Here is a 19,452-nt window from a genome sequence, read left to right as displayed (position 1 = left end):
TCCCCGTTAGTAGTTAATTATCTGCCACAAAGACACACAGTCTGTCACACACAGGTTAAGAATCAGACAGGTAGGAGCCCATCTGTAAAACAGAGCTTTATAAAAAATAACATATTAGGGAAGAAGTCACACACAGAGTTTACTAAAAAGATAGCATCTAATCTAAAACAGTATTTCCTCTTTCTCTTTTCATTCTATACAGCCATATCATTAATCCAATACATATAAGGGGAAAGGGAAGGTTCATGCCAGCACTGTGAAATGCAAAGGGAACCACAGCTTCCAGTTACTCCAGTGGCTGGACTGGAAACTGGCATAAATTGGGGCAAGACTCCTTAAGGCAATGTCACTAAAATCTATGCAAACAGCTATCATATAGCTTATACTCCACCTTTGACTCCAGACTACCTTAATGCAATTCTACTAATCTCAAAAAAGAAGGCTACTAAAATACAAACACATTTAGGAAGATCCTCTATTATCACCAAAGGATAGAAAACACTCTTATAATGAGTCCTATACAGAAACACTTTTTTATTTCCTGCCTACCTTCACTATATCAAGCAACAGGACCATTTTCTGCAGTCCAATGAATGTACAAGAGAAATTAAAAGAGAAAAATTAAGATAATTCTTGGTTAATGTCATGGTTCATTAGGAAGTACAACACAAAATCCGGGGACAAAAGTCATAATTTACAAAATGGAAAAGGGAAACAAAATCAATAGAGGAGGAAGTTTTATTTTAAGCTTCAAAGAGAGTATTATAAACAATGGAGAGCTTAGAAAAGTAAATGTACATATATGTATATATGTTACTCAACAATGTCTTTTTAAAAGAAGATTATTTGCACTAAAAAAGACGTTGTGGAATTGCTTTGGAAAAGTAATATTTACAGAGGAATATACAGTAGGGATGCTAGAAGCAGAACTTTTATTTGGAAGGAATATTACATAAACTGAACACAGACCCTACAGTTTTCAAATCTTCATTACAGTTGTGCGTCTTATATTTTGATTTTTTTTTTCTCTAGAGGCAGTTCCCCACTGGATGTTTAGAAATCAACATGAGCAAAGCAAACCCATCCTGCTAAAGAGCCCAATTAGGACACAAACTGTCATTTAATTCAGTTTGAGCAGGACTACCTTACATGGTTATTTTTGACTTTATGTTTTAATTTGGGAAGAAGTGGGAAAAGGGAAAGGGAGAAGACTAAAAAAATCTGCTGCTGCTGATACATGGAAACCTCTCAATGAGGTGAGTTTGTGTTCTAGATGTGCAGGAAACACAAGACAGTATCAGGTTTTCTGTCAGCTTCACCTAGTCAGCATGCATTTTTGTAGACATAGTTTTTCCATTCTGAAAGACAACGTTAGCCACATTAACAAAACCACTTTTTGTCTGCCTAAACCCTGAGGGTCAATCCCAATAATTGTTGGTGTGCTTTGCCCTCAGTTTGCTTCTACTCTGTAACAGGGCTGCCAGACAGAGCCAAGTCCAGTACTCTTCTCCTAGGACACAAGGCTATCCTGCATCTCTCCTAGACCTCATCACAAAAGACATTGAGCAGACCTGTGCTATCCACTGCAAGCAGATCTTGCCAACAAAACCCTCCTTTTTCACTGGGACAATGCCTAATGATTCAGAATTTGGGATGTGATCATCCCTCCCTGCTGCCTCACAGGACAACTTAGGATTGCAGCTGTGGGAACTCATATTTTTCTCCTGCATAGTAACCCCTGTCGCTTATTGCAGACATGTGGTTGCACCTGTATGCTTTTCAAAGTCCACTACCAGTTCAGAAAAGGCTGAAATACACAAGTTTTCTACATATGACATCATCCTTGACAGCAAGATCCATGCCAAGGGCACCTAACATTTAGATACTTCCCTTACAACCAACTCAAAATCGGCTGTGGAATTACCAAAGCAAAAAATAATACAAAAATGATCAGAGTTGTTTTCAATTCTTAAAGCCCTCTTTCAGCAGAAGTATTTCACAGAGTTGCTCAAGGGCAAACCTCTTTTGCCATGCAGAAGAGACAGATCAATCCTACCGGGAGGACAGTCCTTTGAAATGGACACAAATCTGGTAAGAAAGAAATTCAACCACTGAGCCTGGTCTTCACTACTCCAACAGTTTTTGTGCCTAACACAGTACAGCAAAGTAGGTTTTAAGCATCTAACAGCATAATATTATTAAAAAGAAAATAAATCAGAACAATCTTCACTTACCACATCCAATTTTCAAAAAACAAAGATACCCAGCACATGTACGAATGGCTTCTTTAAAGTAAGAGAGAGAGCAGAGTTGACCTTTATTTTCATTATTTCAAAAAGTTTTTTCCTTAAAGTAAATATTCAGTCTTTATTTTACAGTAAGTGCTTTTTAAAATTTCATGTCTTCACAAAATTGCATTTAAAATTTGAAGTAAAATGTATTTCAAACAAAAATACTGTGCAACTTCAGCACTTCTTTCTTAAATATCGAAATAAATAAAATAGTTGTCTTTTTCAGTTTGTTTGTTTTTCAGTCAGTTCTACTGTAGATCAATTCCAGTCTGACCTGGGTTTATACATACACTTAAAAGAAAGTGAAATCAAGACTTCAAAAAACTTCTTTGTATTGCACCAGCTTAGGGCATCCCCAGAACTTCTCTCAACAGTTGGCAGCCAACTTCCCACAGTCCAGACTCCTGTGCCAGATGGAACTCAGGTACAGACGACTCAGGACAACGAAAGAAGTATCAAAGCATCCTGGCTTTTCTCGTTCTTCTTCTGAAATGTTTTGCTTGAAGGCTGCTGGAATCCACGAGGGCAGGGCTGACTGCAGAGGAAAAGGCAATACAAAGTAAAACTAAACAAACTCAAGCAGACAAAAAAAGCACATGTTTAGAAAAAAAAAACAGAAACAGCACAAACCAAACTTCCAACATTGCTTGAATTCTTGTTCCTTGAAAGTATAGCTCAGTTTCAGACTCAGTTTCAACTGAGCGTGGAAGCCATAAATGAACACAAAGCAAACAAATAGGATAAGAAAAAGCATATTGAAAAGAAAGGCACTGCACACTGTCAATCTCTCTTCTTGGGAACATTATTAAATAACCTTCATCATTCAGCTTAGAGAGCTGTGTCTTCAGTAGAGGTTAAGACCTTTGCTTATGAAATCCTGCTCTAATTACCTTCCTCTATTACTAATTATTTGTAGGGAGCCACAAGCATATACAGCATGGCACAAAAGACATTTTCAGAAGTCTAAACAATACACATGGGGTGGTGGTAATACAATAACTTCTGGAAAGAATGAAAGATTGCATTTTTCATTGCATTTATTCCATGAATTGACTAAGTTACATACTGCTAAGATCAGGATTAGATAGCAAATAAAATAATCTCTTTTCACAAAATGCAAGTGCCCCTTCCCATATCTTTCCACATGTCTCATATCAGTTCTAGACTAAATGAAGGTCCAAAATTTTAGGAACTGCCAGATACCAAAAGAATAAGTCAAAGATATGAACTGGCAGCATCTTCTTAACAGAGCTGTCAGGCCTGGAAATCCCAAGAACTGGGTTTTGTCCTAAATGTTATTGCCACATGTCTTCTCTGAAATTGGCAACTTAGCATTTGTGGAAATACAGACAGGGACATCAAAATAGTTCTGATTCAATTTCAGTATTGTATGGTATTTATACAGGTTGGGGGTTTTTTTCAACACTGGTAGATATCAGGCAAAGAGAACAAAGATTGGTGGGGTTTATTGTAATGGCTTAGTCAGCAAAAACTCATCCCAGCTGAATTCCTGCACTGAGAGGTTTGTCAAAATAACCCTGTGTGAGCATGAACTCATGCATGTGCCTCATACTTTTATTTATAGCTACAAATTTCATATAAATAAGAAAAAAAAAGATAATATGAGTGTTTATTGGAAACATCTACATATGTAGCAGCACAAAACACACTGGGCATATTTTGCAGTATTTATAATAAGATGACTCCCAGTGGGGTCAATACAATGTTTGCTTGAGGATTTGATTCAGTAAAACTGCTTGCCATGGGGAAGAGGCAAATTGCACAAAGAGCCAGGCTTTGAAAGCTCCATAGTTTTATGGTATTTGAACTATTATTTTAGGGCGCATCTCAAAGTATCATTGCAAGAATTAACCAAAGAAAGGCAAAGTGGGCATGAGAGAACACAGTGGTGCCCCAGCACTGTCCGGACTCTGACTCTCTGGGTGCAGTTCTTGTTTGTTCCATGCACGAGCAGGCAGCAAACTGAGTCTCTGTCTTCAATCAAGAGCCTAAGCTGAGGTCTCTAACATGGCAAAATGGAACTCAAAATGAATAACTAATGTAAAAGCTCAAAGGCAAAACAATGCGGGGAGGGGACTCGAATAACACATTCTGCTGAAACAAATGACCATCTCAGAGCTTGTCTACACCATACCAGCAAGCATATTATCAGAGAGGTTTCATTCAATAAAAGCAATAGCTAAGAAAGCCCAGTGGTAATCCTTCTGAAGTCAGTGGTAGAGTTCTCTCTGGCCCTTGTTTCAGCAGCCTAAGCTCATCATTTATGACCTTACCACATATATACAATGTTATTCCAAGCACCATTACATATTCAATAAATAAATATACAGCCCACAAAACTGGGGGGTGTCTGGGTGAAGGGAAGAGGAAGCAAGTTAGATTTCAGTTCTATTCCTCTTCCACCACATGCCTGTTTCTCCTTTTACTTTTTAATTTCTATGCCAGAATCCTGTATTTGCTTTAAATTTTCTCAGTGTATATTATCATGCTTGAAATTTTATACTGTTTTCATGGAAGAGCTGAGGTCTGTCCCTGCTAAAATTTCAAGTAATTAAATGCCTCAAAAGGGAATAGGCTAAGGATCAGTGCCCACTCCATGTAGCCTTTCTTCTACCTTATCAGCTGCTTAAGCAGCATGCCACTTCCTTCATTCTCCTGCTCCCATCTGTGAATCACAGTTAGCAGAGGATGACTCCAGAAACTATGTATGTTTTCTAAGATCCTTTAGTATGGAGCAGTGGAAAGGTGCCTGAGGAGACAGCTTACATGATTTAACATAGAAAAGTCTGCATTAAGGGCCTGAAATGAAACACCCCTCTGTTCACATTTCACATTGGGTTTGTCTTATTTTGGTTTGTTGGGAACATGTGTTTCAGGAGACTCTTTGGAAAGCTTGTGCCAACCTTCCTGTAATAAGAAGGACACCTGGAAGATGAGAACTGGAGAACTGGAATAGCCAGGGTTGTAATTAGTTGAAGGACTACATCTTTGAAGAATTTATGAAGAACAGAAAGTTTCATTGAACTGCTGAAATCACTGGAGAATAAAGAGCATCACAATTCATTCTGATTTCAAATATAAATGTCTAGTTACAAAACAGAATTCACATTGCAAACTTTTTTTATGCCTCCCTAGTTTGGTTTGGGACCTATGTGCCCTTTAAGATACAATTGACACTGTGCAGTTCTCTCATTTCTGAGTTGGTTATGCTACTGTCAGAGTCCTTTCTTTTTTTTTTTTTTTTTTAATTTCACTTATGAAACATTCTCCTATATAATTTCTGCCTAATTAACATTGTCATTTTCCCCTCATGAGAGGGTCTTGCGCAGCAGCCCCTTTGCTTTGCTTTCATCTTCCTTCAGCTCAGGAACTACCAACCTTCTTTCCCTGTTCCCAGCCTTCACTCCAGCACTACATATCCTGAGAATATTTTACTTCCATATTATCACTCCATGCCATATTCACCACTAACTCTACTTTACAACCTAGCTTAAACAAGTACTCTTTTAGCTTCCAACTCTACATCCTAATTTCCTCACTATGATCAAAGCCTTCTTATGGTCAGCACCACACTGCTCATCCTGCTGGACTAAACTCATGTTGGTTATCTCAATCCCATAAGGCATCTTGAGGAATTCAAGAACTACTCTCACTACATAAAAGTGAATTAATATTATCTTACTTGGTCTTTTAGGACTGTATTGAATGAGTGAGCATCCGTGTACACAGTAATGATATAAATAACTGTGAGGATATTTTCTATGCTATCTGTAATAAATGTCAGCTGGCAATTTTTATGCACTTCATGAGCTGTCGTGGCTTCTTTCTGAGGGTACTGTGCTACCCAGTTGTCACAAAGATGGGTGGTTGTGTTGCAAAAAGATTAAGACTGTATGCATTGTTATAGTAACTGCACTTGTGAAACTAATTCAAGACTTAATGAATTATGGGCATCTGATTATTGTTTGTATTCCAAAAAAGCCCACAATGAGTTAGGCATGGTTCACAAAAGACAATGTTAAGGACTCCACTTGGAAAAACTCCATTTAGAGTATGCCTGTTCTGCAGTTTTTACAGTGATGGGAGTTCTTCAGAAAGATGGACTTGCATAGGTTTCAGCTTCCTAATTCAGGTGCTGCAAGGACTGAGCTTTAGTAAATACAGCAGAGTAGCAAAACATTATCTATTTATCTTGCACTATTTCGGATGAAAAAAAGGACTGGTTGTGGAAGAAATGAATGTTTTTATCAGCTGAAGCACACTTCTCATTGACAGCATTATGTCAAAATATAATTGATTTGACACTTGATTGATTATAATAAATCAGGAGCAACACAATAGCAACAGAAAAGAATTGTCAAAATGGGGAAAGCTTAAACAAGGCTCTCTCCTGCCAAATGTGCATGGCTCTGGCATGCACTGTCCTTTGATGTACACATACAAAGGAATTTGTAATGTTTTCTAACAGCATCCTGAAGGTGGATTGTTAATGTAATCTAGACATCAGTTAGCTTATATTCGGATTTCTGCCTGTATATCTAAAAGCAGAATTTAGCCACTGCTCATTCCATGTCTAAAGAGAACAATAAAAAAATCAAGAGACTGAATTATTTCTCTTTTTTCTACAAGGTTGGAAGGTGGAGGAGGGAGTTGAAATTTCTCTCACAGACAGACTACCCTAGCAAAGAAGCAGGAAAAATGGAGTCCATTTGGTCTGGCTTGTTTCATTGTACATATCCAAATTCCTTATTGCAAGGCTAAGACTTTTACTGTGGTATCAATAACACATACCTACAGTTTAAGGATTAGGCACTGTCCAGAGAAATATCTCTTTTGCCTTTGCCCTTAATCAGGTCATGATTTCACCCTGTTTGCATTATGTACATCAGTAAAAATAGATCTTTAGAACTTAACCTTGCCCCTGCTCCAGGGAGATTTTTGCCTGCACTAGGACACTACACACTGAGTCCTTTTGCATCACTTCTGACTGTACGCAAGTGTGGATCCTGCTCTCACAGAACTTCCATTAGTTTCACCAGGGGCATGAATGTGGCCCATATGTATAATACAATTTAATCCATGGGACTTGCTGCTACAACAAAGCTCAGTCAGGGGTCTGCTGAAAAGCCAGGGCAAGAAATTTCACAATTGAGTGAAAGACATTTCAGCTCGGACATACCTTTCAAATCCTGCTGCATGTTTCCTCCTTTCTGGGAAAGTCGCTGGGATGGGAGTCACTCTCTTCTCCATTGCCCTTGGAACTTTAATTAGTATTGCTTTGGTTTATTTCAAAAGAAGCCATTAAAAAGCAAATAAAGTGTCTTGTGAGACACTACAGAGAGAAAAAACAGGGCAACACAGGAAAAAATGCTGTGAATTGAAATTTAAAAATTGAAAGAAAAGAATAGGTGAGGTATTTTTCCATGTCATTTTTTCCAGGATTCTGCTCCTCCTTTTGTTTTTTCTGTGATGTCTATGACTTGCCATTCATATTCCATCTCTATGCTTGGAAATTGTTGTCCATCAAGTGAAAGGTGAAGGAAAAGAAAAAAAAAGTGGAACGGTGTGGGGAAGACATGAAGGGATGCAGAAAGGAGATTTATTGAGTGTAAAGGTGTCCAAAGGAGATGGAAATGTGTTCCCCAAGGCCATGGTCTTTGATGGTGCTGCTTGTATTTTCAGGCTGTAGCGTAGCAGATGTATGAGAAGAGCCAGACTTCCCATGCTACAGTAAGTGCAAAATCTCAAGACACAGATGCCATCACATCAAGGGTTTCCTTGTCCCCTGATAGAGTCCGCCCACAGTGGTTCTCTAGAAACAGTTCTATTACCAAGTAGACATCCATTGCTTTTTTGTTGGTTTTTTTTCTATTTTTTTATTTAAAAGTAGTTTTTTCTAATAATACATAGAATATATAAATAATAATAATAATTAAAAAAAACTATTTGGGTTTACTTTCTGTTCTCCAACCCATCTGTATTTTTGTGGTTTGCTGATATATATATATTAAAAGACAAGAAAATCAACTCTGCTCACTATTAAAAAAAATATTAAATCCACTTTTTATGTTTCCAAAGAGAAAGAGAAGGAGGGGAGATGTGATAAAACCAAATTAAAGTGAAAAAAAAAGCGAAAGAAAAAAAACAAAACAGGAAAATCAAAAACCTTCTGTCTCTTCAAAGTAGTTGTCAAGAGCTTTAAATGCTTGTGCTTTCAGTGTACACCCCCACAGGGAAAACATAACAAAAATAACAAAAATTACCAAAAAAAAACCAAAAAAAGGGGGGGGAGGAGGAAAAAAACCAACCAACCAAAAACCCAAGAGGACCTAAAAAATGAAAAATGTAATAATAATCTTAGTAGTGAAAAGGACAGCTCAGAGTTTCTGTGTCTTTTTAGTTATTTTAGCAGCCGCCCTTTTTGTTTGCAGAGGGAGACCTGCCACCACAGCCACCTCCTCGGCTCAAGAGAGGCTCTTCTGCATCGTCCTCGTCAAAGCCATGAAAGGTCGAGGTGTCGCTTTCTGACGTGGAACCGAACAAGTCCTCCGTAGTGCGTGCTGGCGCTGCTTCGTCCCTCCTGCCTTCTCTTCCCAAATGAGCTGACATGTATGATGAATATATCAGCACATGGGTTAAGCAACAGGCATCATCATCATAATTTTTTTCATCATTTTCATTATCATTAAGCAAGTCAGACTATCAAGCTCATAGGTGTGTGCTTGTATGTGCCCGCGCACCCCAACAACATAGCATAGGTAGAACTGCAGTAAGAAAAATAACAAAGGATCAGTCTCTCTTTCCAAGAAAAAAATCTACAAAGACCACAGGTGCCCATAGCTACAGCAGCGAAAGGGTTAATCACATTTTCCTCTCTTCAAAAGACCGTAAAATATTTCCTCATGATTACTTAGATCAATTTTAAAATATTTTTAGACCATGTAAGTAATGAGACACTGTTAGCTCTAAGCACAACGGCATCAACAGTCCCAAATGTTCTGCTAGAGAGATGTAAACCACTAGATACCTCATCAACCTCAGGACTACTTTTTATCCCCATTCTTCACCTAATCCTAAAGCACCTCCTCTGTAGACAAAATTAAATACATTTTGAAGACTAAGTGAAAGTAACCTGAACCAATACTTTAATACAAATGTCATGGCATGTCCTTCAAAAACAAAAACAAAAACAAAAACAAAAACAAAACAAAACTAATATATACAGTTCAACAACTAAAACAACTGAGAAGTAACCCATCTTGGGAAACACTGGAAAGTTCAGATTTGTGTGAGTCAATCCAACTTTCAAGATGGAACAGGAGATTCTCCACACAATACCAATAATGGCAACAACAACCATAAGAAGACTCCTAAAAAGAGACGTAAAATGCTGAAATCTGTGAAATTGAGATTTGTTTTCTCTCTCAGACAAACTTTTTATGTGATTAATAGTATGACCTTCAAATTCCTTCTTTAGGAATGGTAGAGAAAAAGATATCTCTTGTGCCCCAACCAAATTGAAGTGTGAGATTTTAGGGAACAGCTATTTTGTTATTCACAAACAGTAGCATGTAATTAGGCAACCAACTGTTGGGTCCCTGCTCCAGCTACAGGAATCAGCCATATAGCAAGTTCACTGCATTGCTTGAGACAGAAAGAAGTAAATCCTGTTCACAAAAAAGAAAATGGATATAACAAAATAATTGGCAGATAAACCATATTGTAGAAATGTGATTTTACTGACTTTGTGAACAGAAGAAGCAATATAATTTCCATGACCTCTCTTTCAGTATAATGAAAATATTCTCCTTTATTATAAAAGAGAAAGATGGCAGCCACCAAAGAGGTTTCATTGTTTTAGTTTACAGATTAGTGTGTGGTTATACCTTAATCACTTTCATCACACATCAGTCACAGCATTGCAGACCCTATGAATGACCCAAGTGGGTCAGAATTTGTACAAGGATGGCATTTAATGGAACTGATTTGGCGCAGTTTAGGCTACAGGCTGATCTACTTGTTCTATCACACTAAGGAATCAAGGGAATTAATGTATTTGTGTTGCAATCTGATATAACCACCATAACAATGTTTAAGTAGCAATAAAATATGGCTCCATCTCACTGTGCCATATCAGGACAATGCTGAAATTAGTTATATTGAAATATAACAATCAAGGCAAAGGGCAGTAATCTTCCAAGATGGCACCACAGACCCCATGGACTTTCCCTTTTAGTTAGTAGAAGCAATGATGTGTGCACTAAAAGGTCCATGTCTCTGACTGCACAGCATTCGTAAGGATGCCCCTGGAGAAAACCAAAGGAGTTGCCATTGATCCTCTGGTGACCAGTGTAATTTCAGAATTTCTTCAGAGGTCACAACAACTGCAGAAAGCAATGTCAGTGAGAGTCTAATCGTTCTCCCATTATATGTGGTAATAGGCTTACAATGAATTTCAGCAGGAGCATAAAAAGGCCATTTCCTTGGCACGAGAACATTTCACATCACATTTCAGCCATGAAGCAACAGACATCTTTCAGTGACTACAGTATAGAAGGAGCAGCATTCATACTGAATTTCAAGACCTCCTTGGTTTTCAGATTTCTATATCACCATCTTATTACCACTAGTATCACAAAACAAAAATATCACAAGTGGAAACTTGGACCAATGCTGGAATATGCAGTTGTCTCCCAGTTCCCTCTACCATCACCACTACCTCCAATGTGAGCTATAAATAACTGTCCAGCTGGTATAAAATTGTCCAAAAAAGAGAAAGAAAATAAAATTTAAAAAACTAAGAAAGGAGGGAAGAAAACAACAACCCAGAAATAAAGACAACTCAAATTGGAAAAGACACAATTGCCTACATTTAAAAAGAGAGAAGGGAAGGGAGAAATAAAAACCTCTTTAAACAAAACTAATGATAGTCATCTTATAAGAGGATAATTCTTGACAGCTAGCCCCATACCTACCCTGTAATTTTCTCCCTCTTTCTTTTTTGGATGAAGAAATGCATGAAATGTGTAATCAATGGGAATGCTTGTCATGCAACTTTCATATATCTTGTAAGTAATTTATAGTTGTAATTACAGCATTTAAAGACAGAGGCCATTCTGTAAAATTGTCATAAGATTTTCTCCTTCCATATGAAGAACAACTAGTACATGTACCAGTGTTCCCAAAAGCCAATAAATAAACTAAAACTTCATTATTTCATAAGACCCCATTAGCTTAAATATGTGAATCCAACAATGGGTTTTATAATATACAATTTTTTCAGTCATTCTTTCCCACAAACACAGAGAAGAGGTAAGATTCCATCTTCAATCCCTTCCCAAATATGATGCCTTTCTTCAAAATCTTCAGAAGGTGCAAAAACCAAATCACAAGAACTTTTGTACAAGAAAGATGCAAGAAGGAGTCACCTACCAGAGCGCCCACAGTCTGAGCACGATACAAGTTCCTCAGGCCGGCCACTTTTTTTGTTCATATTGGAGCCTCCGAGGCAGAAGTCACAGTAGTTATTGGGAATGATGACCCCATCTGGTCCTTTCTGGGCTGTAGTTGGGTTAGAAATCAGATTTACTACAAGAGCATTCACTTGAACATTTGCCCCTCATCCTTGATATGGTGTTAGCTCAGTGAGTCTGCAGGCCACAGTCTTCCCAAAACATTGTCAATCAGAACAAAAAGTGAACTGCAAAAACCACCTCCATTTTAAGTACACCCTGGGTTGTATCTATTTTGCCTGAAATGCCCTTTACTATTTCCTTTATAATCCCAGCCAGGCTGCTCCTTCTCAAGGACATGCTTCCAGATATGCCTTTACAGTTCAGGGACTTGTAACATACAGGTATAGAGGCAATCCCTAAGGCAGGATAAGACCTATGTTGTCAGTAAGCCAAATTTGGTTTTTCAGGCAGCAGTCATCATCATAATCCCACAAAACACAAATTCATAAAGGAAAAATACAGTCTCCAAAACTCAAAAATCAACAGTGGAAAGATGGGGGGATAGGTATCCTTACTGGTTTTATTTCAAGTAGCTTCTTAGGGGCCTACATCTCTAAGTAGCAGGGTGTCTTTAGCCAGAAGGTTGGTTCAAAAGCTCCTGAATATTCACAGGCAAAGCCATTTGGAGATGTTTCACCCAAGACTTAAGGCCCCTGCAGCAGTCATGTTCCCTTGGATGAGCAGGAAGGGTCCAACACTACACTAGCACCAAGCACAGGTGCACAGTGAGCCTGGGCAGACATCCCAGCCAGCAGAGTTAAAGACTTTTTCAGCCAGGAAAAAAGGAACAAGATTATATTATTATTTTCCAGCTAGGAATATTTGGAAAGGAGCAGACACATACTGATCTTAAGTAAAGGAGGATGCAGATCCCTTTGGAAGAAGAGAAGGGCAGAGGTCTTCTGCATTCCTCTTAGTTGAGCAGAACAGCAATGTCCTTTTTTTCTTGCTCACAACTGCCATTTCCCTCCTCTGCTCTCCAGAAAAGGAAAACATCTTCCTGTACACTCTAACTATGAACTGGGGAAGGGAGTGGAGGTAATGGCTGCTCTGTCTTTCTTTTAACATAAAAAATCCAGCTATATGCCAGTAGGTATACCTGGCCTAAGCCTACTGCATGAACTTTACAAATGAGAAAATGAAGAACTTTAAACTGTACCATCTTTATTTAATTATCTTTTTAATGCATATTTTGTAACTTGCAGATTTTTAACAGATGTTTTGACAGCCTTTATTAACGGTCTTTTTGTCAACATTCAAATTTCCCCCGAAGAACAATGACATTCTAAAGGGCTTCTGGTAGCAGTCCAAGACATACACTTAAAATTAAAATTTCCTCCAAGTTCAATCTGCTTTTCTGGTTTGGGTGCATCTAGTTATTCATTTATTTCCAGGTGTTGATCAGCTGAACTTTTGAAGATTGGTAACTAAAAGATTCCAGGTAAGGTGAAATTAAGAGGAAAATTAAAACCCATAAGACTGCAAATACTATCTTCCTCTGTGGTCATGGAGATCCTGACAGTATTTACTAAACAATGGACTTTGCTCTGAAATGATCCTGGTTGACAGATTCCCAACTTCCTCAAAAAAAGAGAGAAGCTTCCAGTGTTAAGATTAGCATTTTGTCTGTTCCAGGAAGGCATTTAATAAATGCAAGATAAGCAAAAAAAGAACAGGAACCAGGTGGAAGTCTAGCACACTGGCTCATTTTAAGAGCTGTAACAAAATGATCATAAAGTTGTTGCTAATACATATTTTGTGTATAAGAAACAGACCTCCCTAGCATTTATATTTCCCACTGCAGCTCCATTTTCAAAAAGTTAAGTAATTACCTCTTTATATTATTCTGCATCTACAGAGAGTCCATGTGCAGTGCAAACTCAGCAAGCTCAGAATCCAGTGACTTTTTTGTTGTTGTCCCTTATTAAATTATTTCACCTTTCATCCAAGTTTCTTAAAGTGCCTTACAGATATGAAGATCCTATTATTAACCTTCAGTGAGATCAAAAGCCTCTTTTGCCATTGAATCTAACCAAAGTGTTCTGGACCCTAATTAAGTCTCGTGGTGAGGTTGCATTGCATTTTAAAGCTGAAAGACTTGGAGGTAGAGTGGTAAACTGGCTTATTCTCAAACACACAAAAATCCTGTGGCAAGACCACAAGTAAAAACAAGCAGAAGCAGTCAGGGTGCCAGCCAGCAGACCTAGGAAAGAGCTTCACTTCTACCACTGCTCACAGTGGTATAATTAACACTCTGTATATAGGGACTTAAATTTATTTACACATTGATTATGACCATAAGATCCACTGACTGTCAAACTGGAAATGGGACAGGGGGACTCAAAAATACCTACACTGCTCAATTCATCTGCATTGTGTGAGAGAGATGGAGGGTATTTGCTGAGTATGATAAAGCTGAAGGGATTCTCCCAAACCACTGGAAAGTGAATAAACTTTGGGTTTGATTGCTCTTCTCTTATTCTTTCTTCTCTTTCTTTTCTTTGTTCCCCCCTTTCTTTTCTTCCTTGTTTTCTTCCAATTTATTTAATTTTTAATCTGAGTGTCTCTGTGTTCACTTATTAAGCTGGCTCAGTAGAGTGTGATAGAGATATCAGGCCTAAAAAGTCATAGACAGATGAGAAGTTCCCAAAGTTACATTAATGATATCTTAAATGATGTATCTCTAAAGCCAAATAAGCCAGGCAATGTTATTCTCTTCAATTTTTTTTTCTAACATGTGCAAAAACAAGAACCAAACCTGACTTAGCTTATTTTCTTGATCAGTACCATACAGTGAATTAAGTCACAGGCTAAATCACAGAAGGTTTGAGAATAAAGAGATTTTCCGATGGCAGAAAAAGTTCCTTTCCTTACTTTGAAAGGAACTTTTTTTTGCATATATCCTCAGAGTTTCTAGTTCTATTTTACTGTCATTAACAAATGAAGAAGGAATAAGAGAACAAAGGAAAAATGGCAAGATTTAACATGCAATCTTCATGAACAGGGTATCACGCAGGAAAAGCCCGACCCGAATCTCACCCCTAAATCAATAAAACTATGGATTCACAAGAAAAAACAATTTCCTATGGAGAAATGTTGCTGCTTTTCATCTGAGACATAGTAATTAACTAGGTATCCACTTTTTGCATAAGGTGATCAACAAATAGAAGGTGCAAGTTTAAGTAAAATAGCTCAACTAGCAAGAAATAACTCCCTAGCAGCGAGTTGACTCATTTAGATGAGGTGACTGCCTCCAAGGACTTGGTTAAAAAAAACCCAAACTCAACCATAATTAGAAACTGTTTTAAAGGAATGGCTTGAAAACCAGCCATGGCCTTGTCCTATCTTACTCAAAACTCCTCCGATTTTCTTTTACATTGCAAACTGCAAAAACAGATCAAAAGCTCTGAGAAGCTTTGAGTATTGCCTGAGCTAAAGTTTGCTTATAGGAGGTGTACTTAAATCAGTGCCTCTTGCCATTTCAACTTAGGGTTGTTTTTAGGTTTCATCAAAAGATGAATGTCTTCATCTTTTGATGAAACCTGCATGTAGAATGTAGATGCCTTCATCTACATCTCCCCTAAAATTGAATATAAAAATTTTTAAAAATACTTTAAAACTTAAAAAATGGATTAAGGAGAGACATGGAAAGATCTGTACAGTTCAAATAATATCTTCCCTGAACCTGAACGGTGATTCACGTGAAGACAGGATGCAGAGTGAAAATAAAGTCAGTATTTCCAAATAAATTTGGTATGCACTTACTCTGAAACTTTTTTTTTCTTCTCAGCCTAATCAAGTTAATTTCAAGCTATAACAAGCTGAGCAGAATAAAGAACTACTTAAAATATGGTATCATCATTCACAGTAGTCTTTTAGCAAAGTTTGTTAAATTACATAAATTATGTAGTATATCACACAGTAACTTTGTTCTGTAGACAAAACCTGAAAACTAAACAAGTTGACTGAGTTTAAATATATAAAATACCTTATGTGCATTCTTGATTTTGAAGGCAGAAGCTCTGAAGAGAATTCTAACTTCCCTTCACCCCTCCCAAGAAATCAAAAAAACCCTGGAAGTTATCTTCCACATAGTTTCAGTTTAATAATAAAAGCAAGCTGCTTATAATGAAATAACATCAAGAAATGAGGAATTTTCTTTTCTACATCATCTCCTGGAGCCACATGACTCAATAAAAATCTCCTTTTAGAGATTAGAAGTAGAAGTTTTCTACTTCTCAGGGCTGCAGAAAATATCTTGGATGGAAGGCAAGTCCAGACGAAGGAATTCTTGTCTCTGCTTTTTAAACACAAAATTCAGAGTACAGATATTTTAAATAGTTTTTCTTCAAAACGTAACCCTTAAATATATACAGACAAACCCCCAAATAAATAGAACCTTATATCTATGCATTTTTCTGATTTCTATGTGAAATTTTTCTGATGATTTGGGTCACAATCTTCAAAAACTTGTGAGGTGGAACCAGTGCTTAAAAGCAATACTGGTTTTCTGCTCCTGGATAAAAAAAAATCACTGTCACATATATTTCTTCAGCCTGTAGGTAATACAGCACAATATTGAACCATAATTTAAGATATGCATCTAGGTTTGGCAGCATTTTATCCCTGTTTTTTGTCATACCCACATTGCTGGGAAGGTGACGGAGAATGCATGGAGTGCCTCGCTGCTGGGGTGTGGATCATTTATTTCAATGTGCATCATTTCTTTCAATGATTACAGTGAATTGGCTACAGTCAGAGATACATGCATTCACAAAGGGATTTTTCCTAGTACACTTTGTCCAGCTCTTACCTGTTTTCTGGGTTTGATCCAAAACCAGTAAAGCACACTGGAGGTTTTCAATCCAATTCAAAGGGCTTTGAATTAGGCCATTTACTCTGTTTGCAACAAGAATCTTCAGAACACAATAGAGACCACAGGACCCTGCATGTAGGCCTGAGTCAAGCCAGTGCACTTCACGATGGAGGAAAAGGGGTGGACTTGCTGTTTTTGTTGGTGTTTTGTTTGTTGGGATTTTTTGTTTAATTTACAAGACTCTTTGTCTGAGATGGGGCCAGTTTTCCTTTCCAGCTCCTCCCTTTTTCTCCCTGGCAAAGGGCAAGTCCAATGTCTGTCTGCCTGAGCAGGAGAACGCCAGCCAACAGCCTGCACTCGCAGTCGTCAGGCCCCTTGGAGGTTCGGTGACAGATAATCCCAACCACGTCTCCATGCGCCCGTCCTTGCCCCCCCGGCCGCCAGCGCTCCTCCCTGGCAGGCCTGGCCCGTCTCCATGGTGACCGCGGGCCGGGCTGGCTGCGCCGGCCCTGCCACTCGCCTGCCTGGGCTCTCCAGGGTAAGGAATCGCAGCGCGGCCCCTCCGCTTGCTGCTCAGAACGGCTCAGTGCAGGCCACGCAGGCTCACGAGAGAAATTACACTCTGATGATTAAATGAAAACATGGCTTTAAGGAGAAGGAAACAGAAAAGCAGTGCCTGGACTGTGGCTTTCTTTGATGGAAGAGGAGGGAGATGGCTGGCCGGGCATGCAGCCCCTTCTGTCCCTGTTATTGCTGGGTACAGCAGGCAATGGTGGGCAGAGAGGCAGACCAGGGAGCTGCTTCTGTGCTCAAGGCTAGACCCTGGGGAGGAACAATAAAAGAACACAGCTGCTTCTGTGGTGAGGAGCAGGCCATGCACAGCTCAAGGGTGCTCGAGGCTCTTGCTCTCTCACACGGACGCAGTCAGGCAGGGATGTGCGCAGCTACTTCTGCGGACTCCTCACCGTAAATTAAGTGCATGGGTTTTTCATTGCCGTTTTTCAGGAAGAAGTGTAAATCAAACTGAATGAGAGGAAATTGCCAGTCACTTACTCTGTTGTTAGCACCAGAGATAAGCATGTTGGCTGGCCCGAAACTGGGAAGTGTTGGGGCACTTGATACAGGGCCCTGCAGCAGGCTGGAGGCGGCACGTCTGTGTCAATGTGGTGCTGTTTTTCTACCAAACACACTTGGAACTTGGGTGTAACGATGGGAAATGGCTGGTGTTCTGTTCCCAGAGTTTTGCTAATCAGTCTGCACAGCCCCATGGCCTCCACTAGATCTGGTTCCCCACGCTGCACTCCCTCGCATGGGATGGGCATGCCCTTTTGCTGGCAGCCAGAGAAGCAGGATATGCTACTGAGAGGTGCTGCAAACCACCCATCCAAAGTATTGCCAGGTCTCTCTAGTAACTGGATTTTATCTCGTTTTTTGAGTTAGCTAGTAGTGTGGGGATAGAAGAAGTTGTTGCTTTTGCACAACTTTTAGCAACTCTGAAAGGTTTACTTTCCTACAGCCCCTGCTCACAGAGAAGTGCAGCCAAGGAGCACTACAAAAAGTGCTAGAAAAAGGAGGTACATCTGTAAAAGTCAGAGGAAGCCTCTAAGTGTGGGGAAAGGAAGATCATTTGATCATCTCTTTAACAGGAATCAGTGTGGCCCCTAAGTTGAACAGCTAATGAAAGAGGTGGAAGGTGAGCTAGGTAGCTGGAAGGTACAGCTAGGAAAATATAGCATCAACTGATTGGATTCAGTAGATTTAGAGAATCAGTGTTCCTCCACCTTAAGGCAGCATTTAATAGAATTTCTGTGCACTGACCTTATAGAGTCTTCTGCAGGAACTCCTAAAGTATCAGCCAAAAGCCCACTGCTAGGAGTAAAACATTGTAACTGTCTAGCGCCCCACGAGCACTAGAGTAGGAAATACGGAGTAGGCAGAAAAAGAGTCTAACATACAGATTTCCTGACTTTAAGGGGTACCTCTGTAGAGACTTGGTGCCTGGCCACTGAAGCACATCATTCCCATCGGCTAACGGAATAATATATCCCACCTCAAGAAGGTATTGTAATGCCCAATATACAGCCCCATCTGGCAGCATCCCTCAATATTCAGGTGAGAATGGCAAGTGCCATGAATTAGGTCCCTACAACATCTTGCAGGCTTTTACCTGGAAATTACTCACTGGAGGAGTGTGAGAAGGCAGAGAGAACCTATTCAGTTCAAATTCAGTCAAAGCATTTGGATTTTACTTGGTTCAAATTCTACATAGAGCAGGAAAAAAATAAGGCAGAAAAAGCAGGGAGATAGAAAAAGGAAAAAAACCCTACAAATACATTAATGATGTATTTGTACAAATACATTAATCCTAAATCGAGAGCTGACGTGCTGTTGAAGCAACACATGTGTTTCAAAAACCAGTAAGTCAGGTTGGAAATATTTTCCAGAACTACTGAGAAGCACACGGTGCTTCTCTTCAATGACAGTTGCACATCAACAGCAACATTTTAGTCCTTGTCCAGGCAGTATAGAAAAGAAACACCAAATTACCAAAACAACCACCCCGTGACTCCAATCAAAACAAACAAAAAAGTGGGTTGCAGATTAGCTCTCTGTCGACATAGGAGATGATTTTGGGATTTTCCACTATGCCATAACTCTAAACAACTGATCTATTTTTTAAATCAGCATTGCAAAATACCCTCACAAAAGTCTCAGTGATTTACAGCTGCAAAAAGGATTTAAGGGAAATCTTTACACAGTTCAAACACTCCAATCATTACTGTTTCTTTTAGCATTTTGAGTGTTTTTC

At 38.9% G+C, this 19,452-nt stretch overlaps 1 protein-coding gene and 1 long non-coding RNA gene across 5 annotated transcripts in view; both read right to left on the bottom strand.

Moving 5' to 3' along the window:
* The window catches only part of DPF3 (double PHD fingers 3), a 160,138-nt gene that overhangs the window by 21,941 nt on the left and 118,745 nt on the right, over nt 1-19,452 (bottom strand). For 2 of the 4 annotated variants that reach the window (XM_030948991.1, XM_030948992.1), the window contains 2 exons: nt 11,745-11,873; nt 8,644-8,914 (listed from right to left, as the gene is read on the bottom strand). In XM_030948991.1, coding sequence (XP_030804851.1) covers nt 8,718-8,914; nt 11,745-11,873 — 326 coding nt within the window. In that variant the 3' untranslated portion in view covers nt 8,644-8,717. Of the gene's footprint in view, nt 1-8,643; nt 8,915-11,744; nt 11,874-19,452 lie in introns of those variants that run through there. The other 2 variants (XM_030948989.1, XM_030948990.1) reach the window with 1 other exon arrangement.
* LOC115903989 lies at nt 1,032-8,564 on the bottom strand. The gene is made up of 2 exons (XR_004060756.1): nt 7,492-8,564; nt 1,032-2,826 (listed from the first exon to the last, which is right to left on the bottom strand). It is a non-coding gene; the product is annotated as an uncharacterized LOC115903989 (long non-coding RNA).

This window comes from Camarhynchus parvulus, chromosome 5, assembly GCF_901933205.1.
Source record: "Camarhynchus parvulus chromosome 5, STF_HiC, whole genome shotgun sequence".
NCBI lineage: Eukaryota > Metazoa > Chordata > Aves > Passeriformes > Thraupidae > Camarhynchus > Camarhynchus parvulus.
This window is presented reverse-complemented; position numbering and strand designations above follow the sequence as displayed.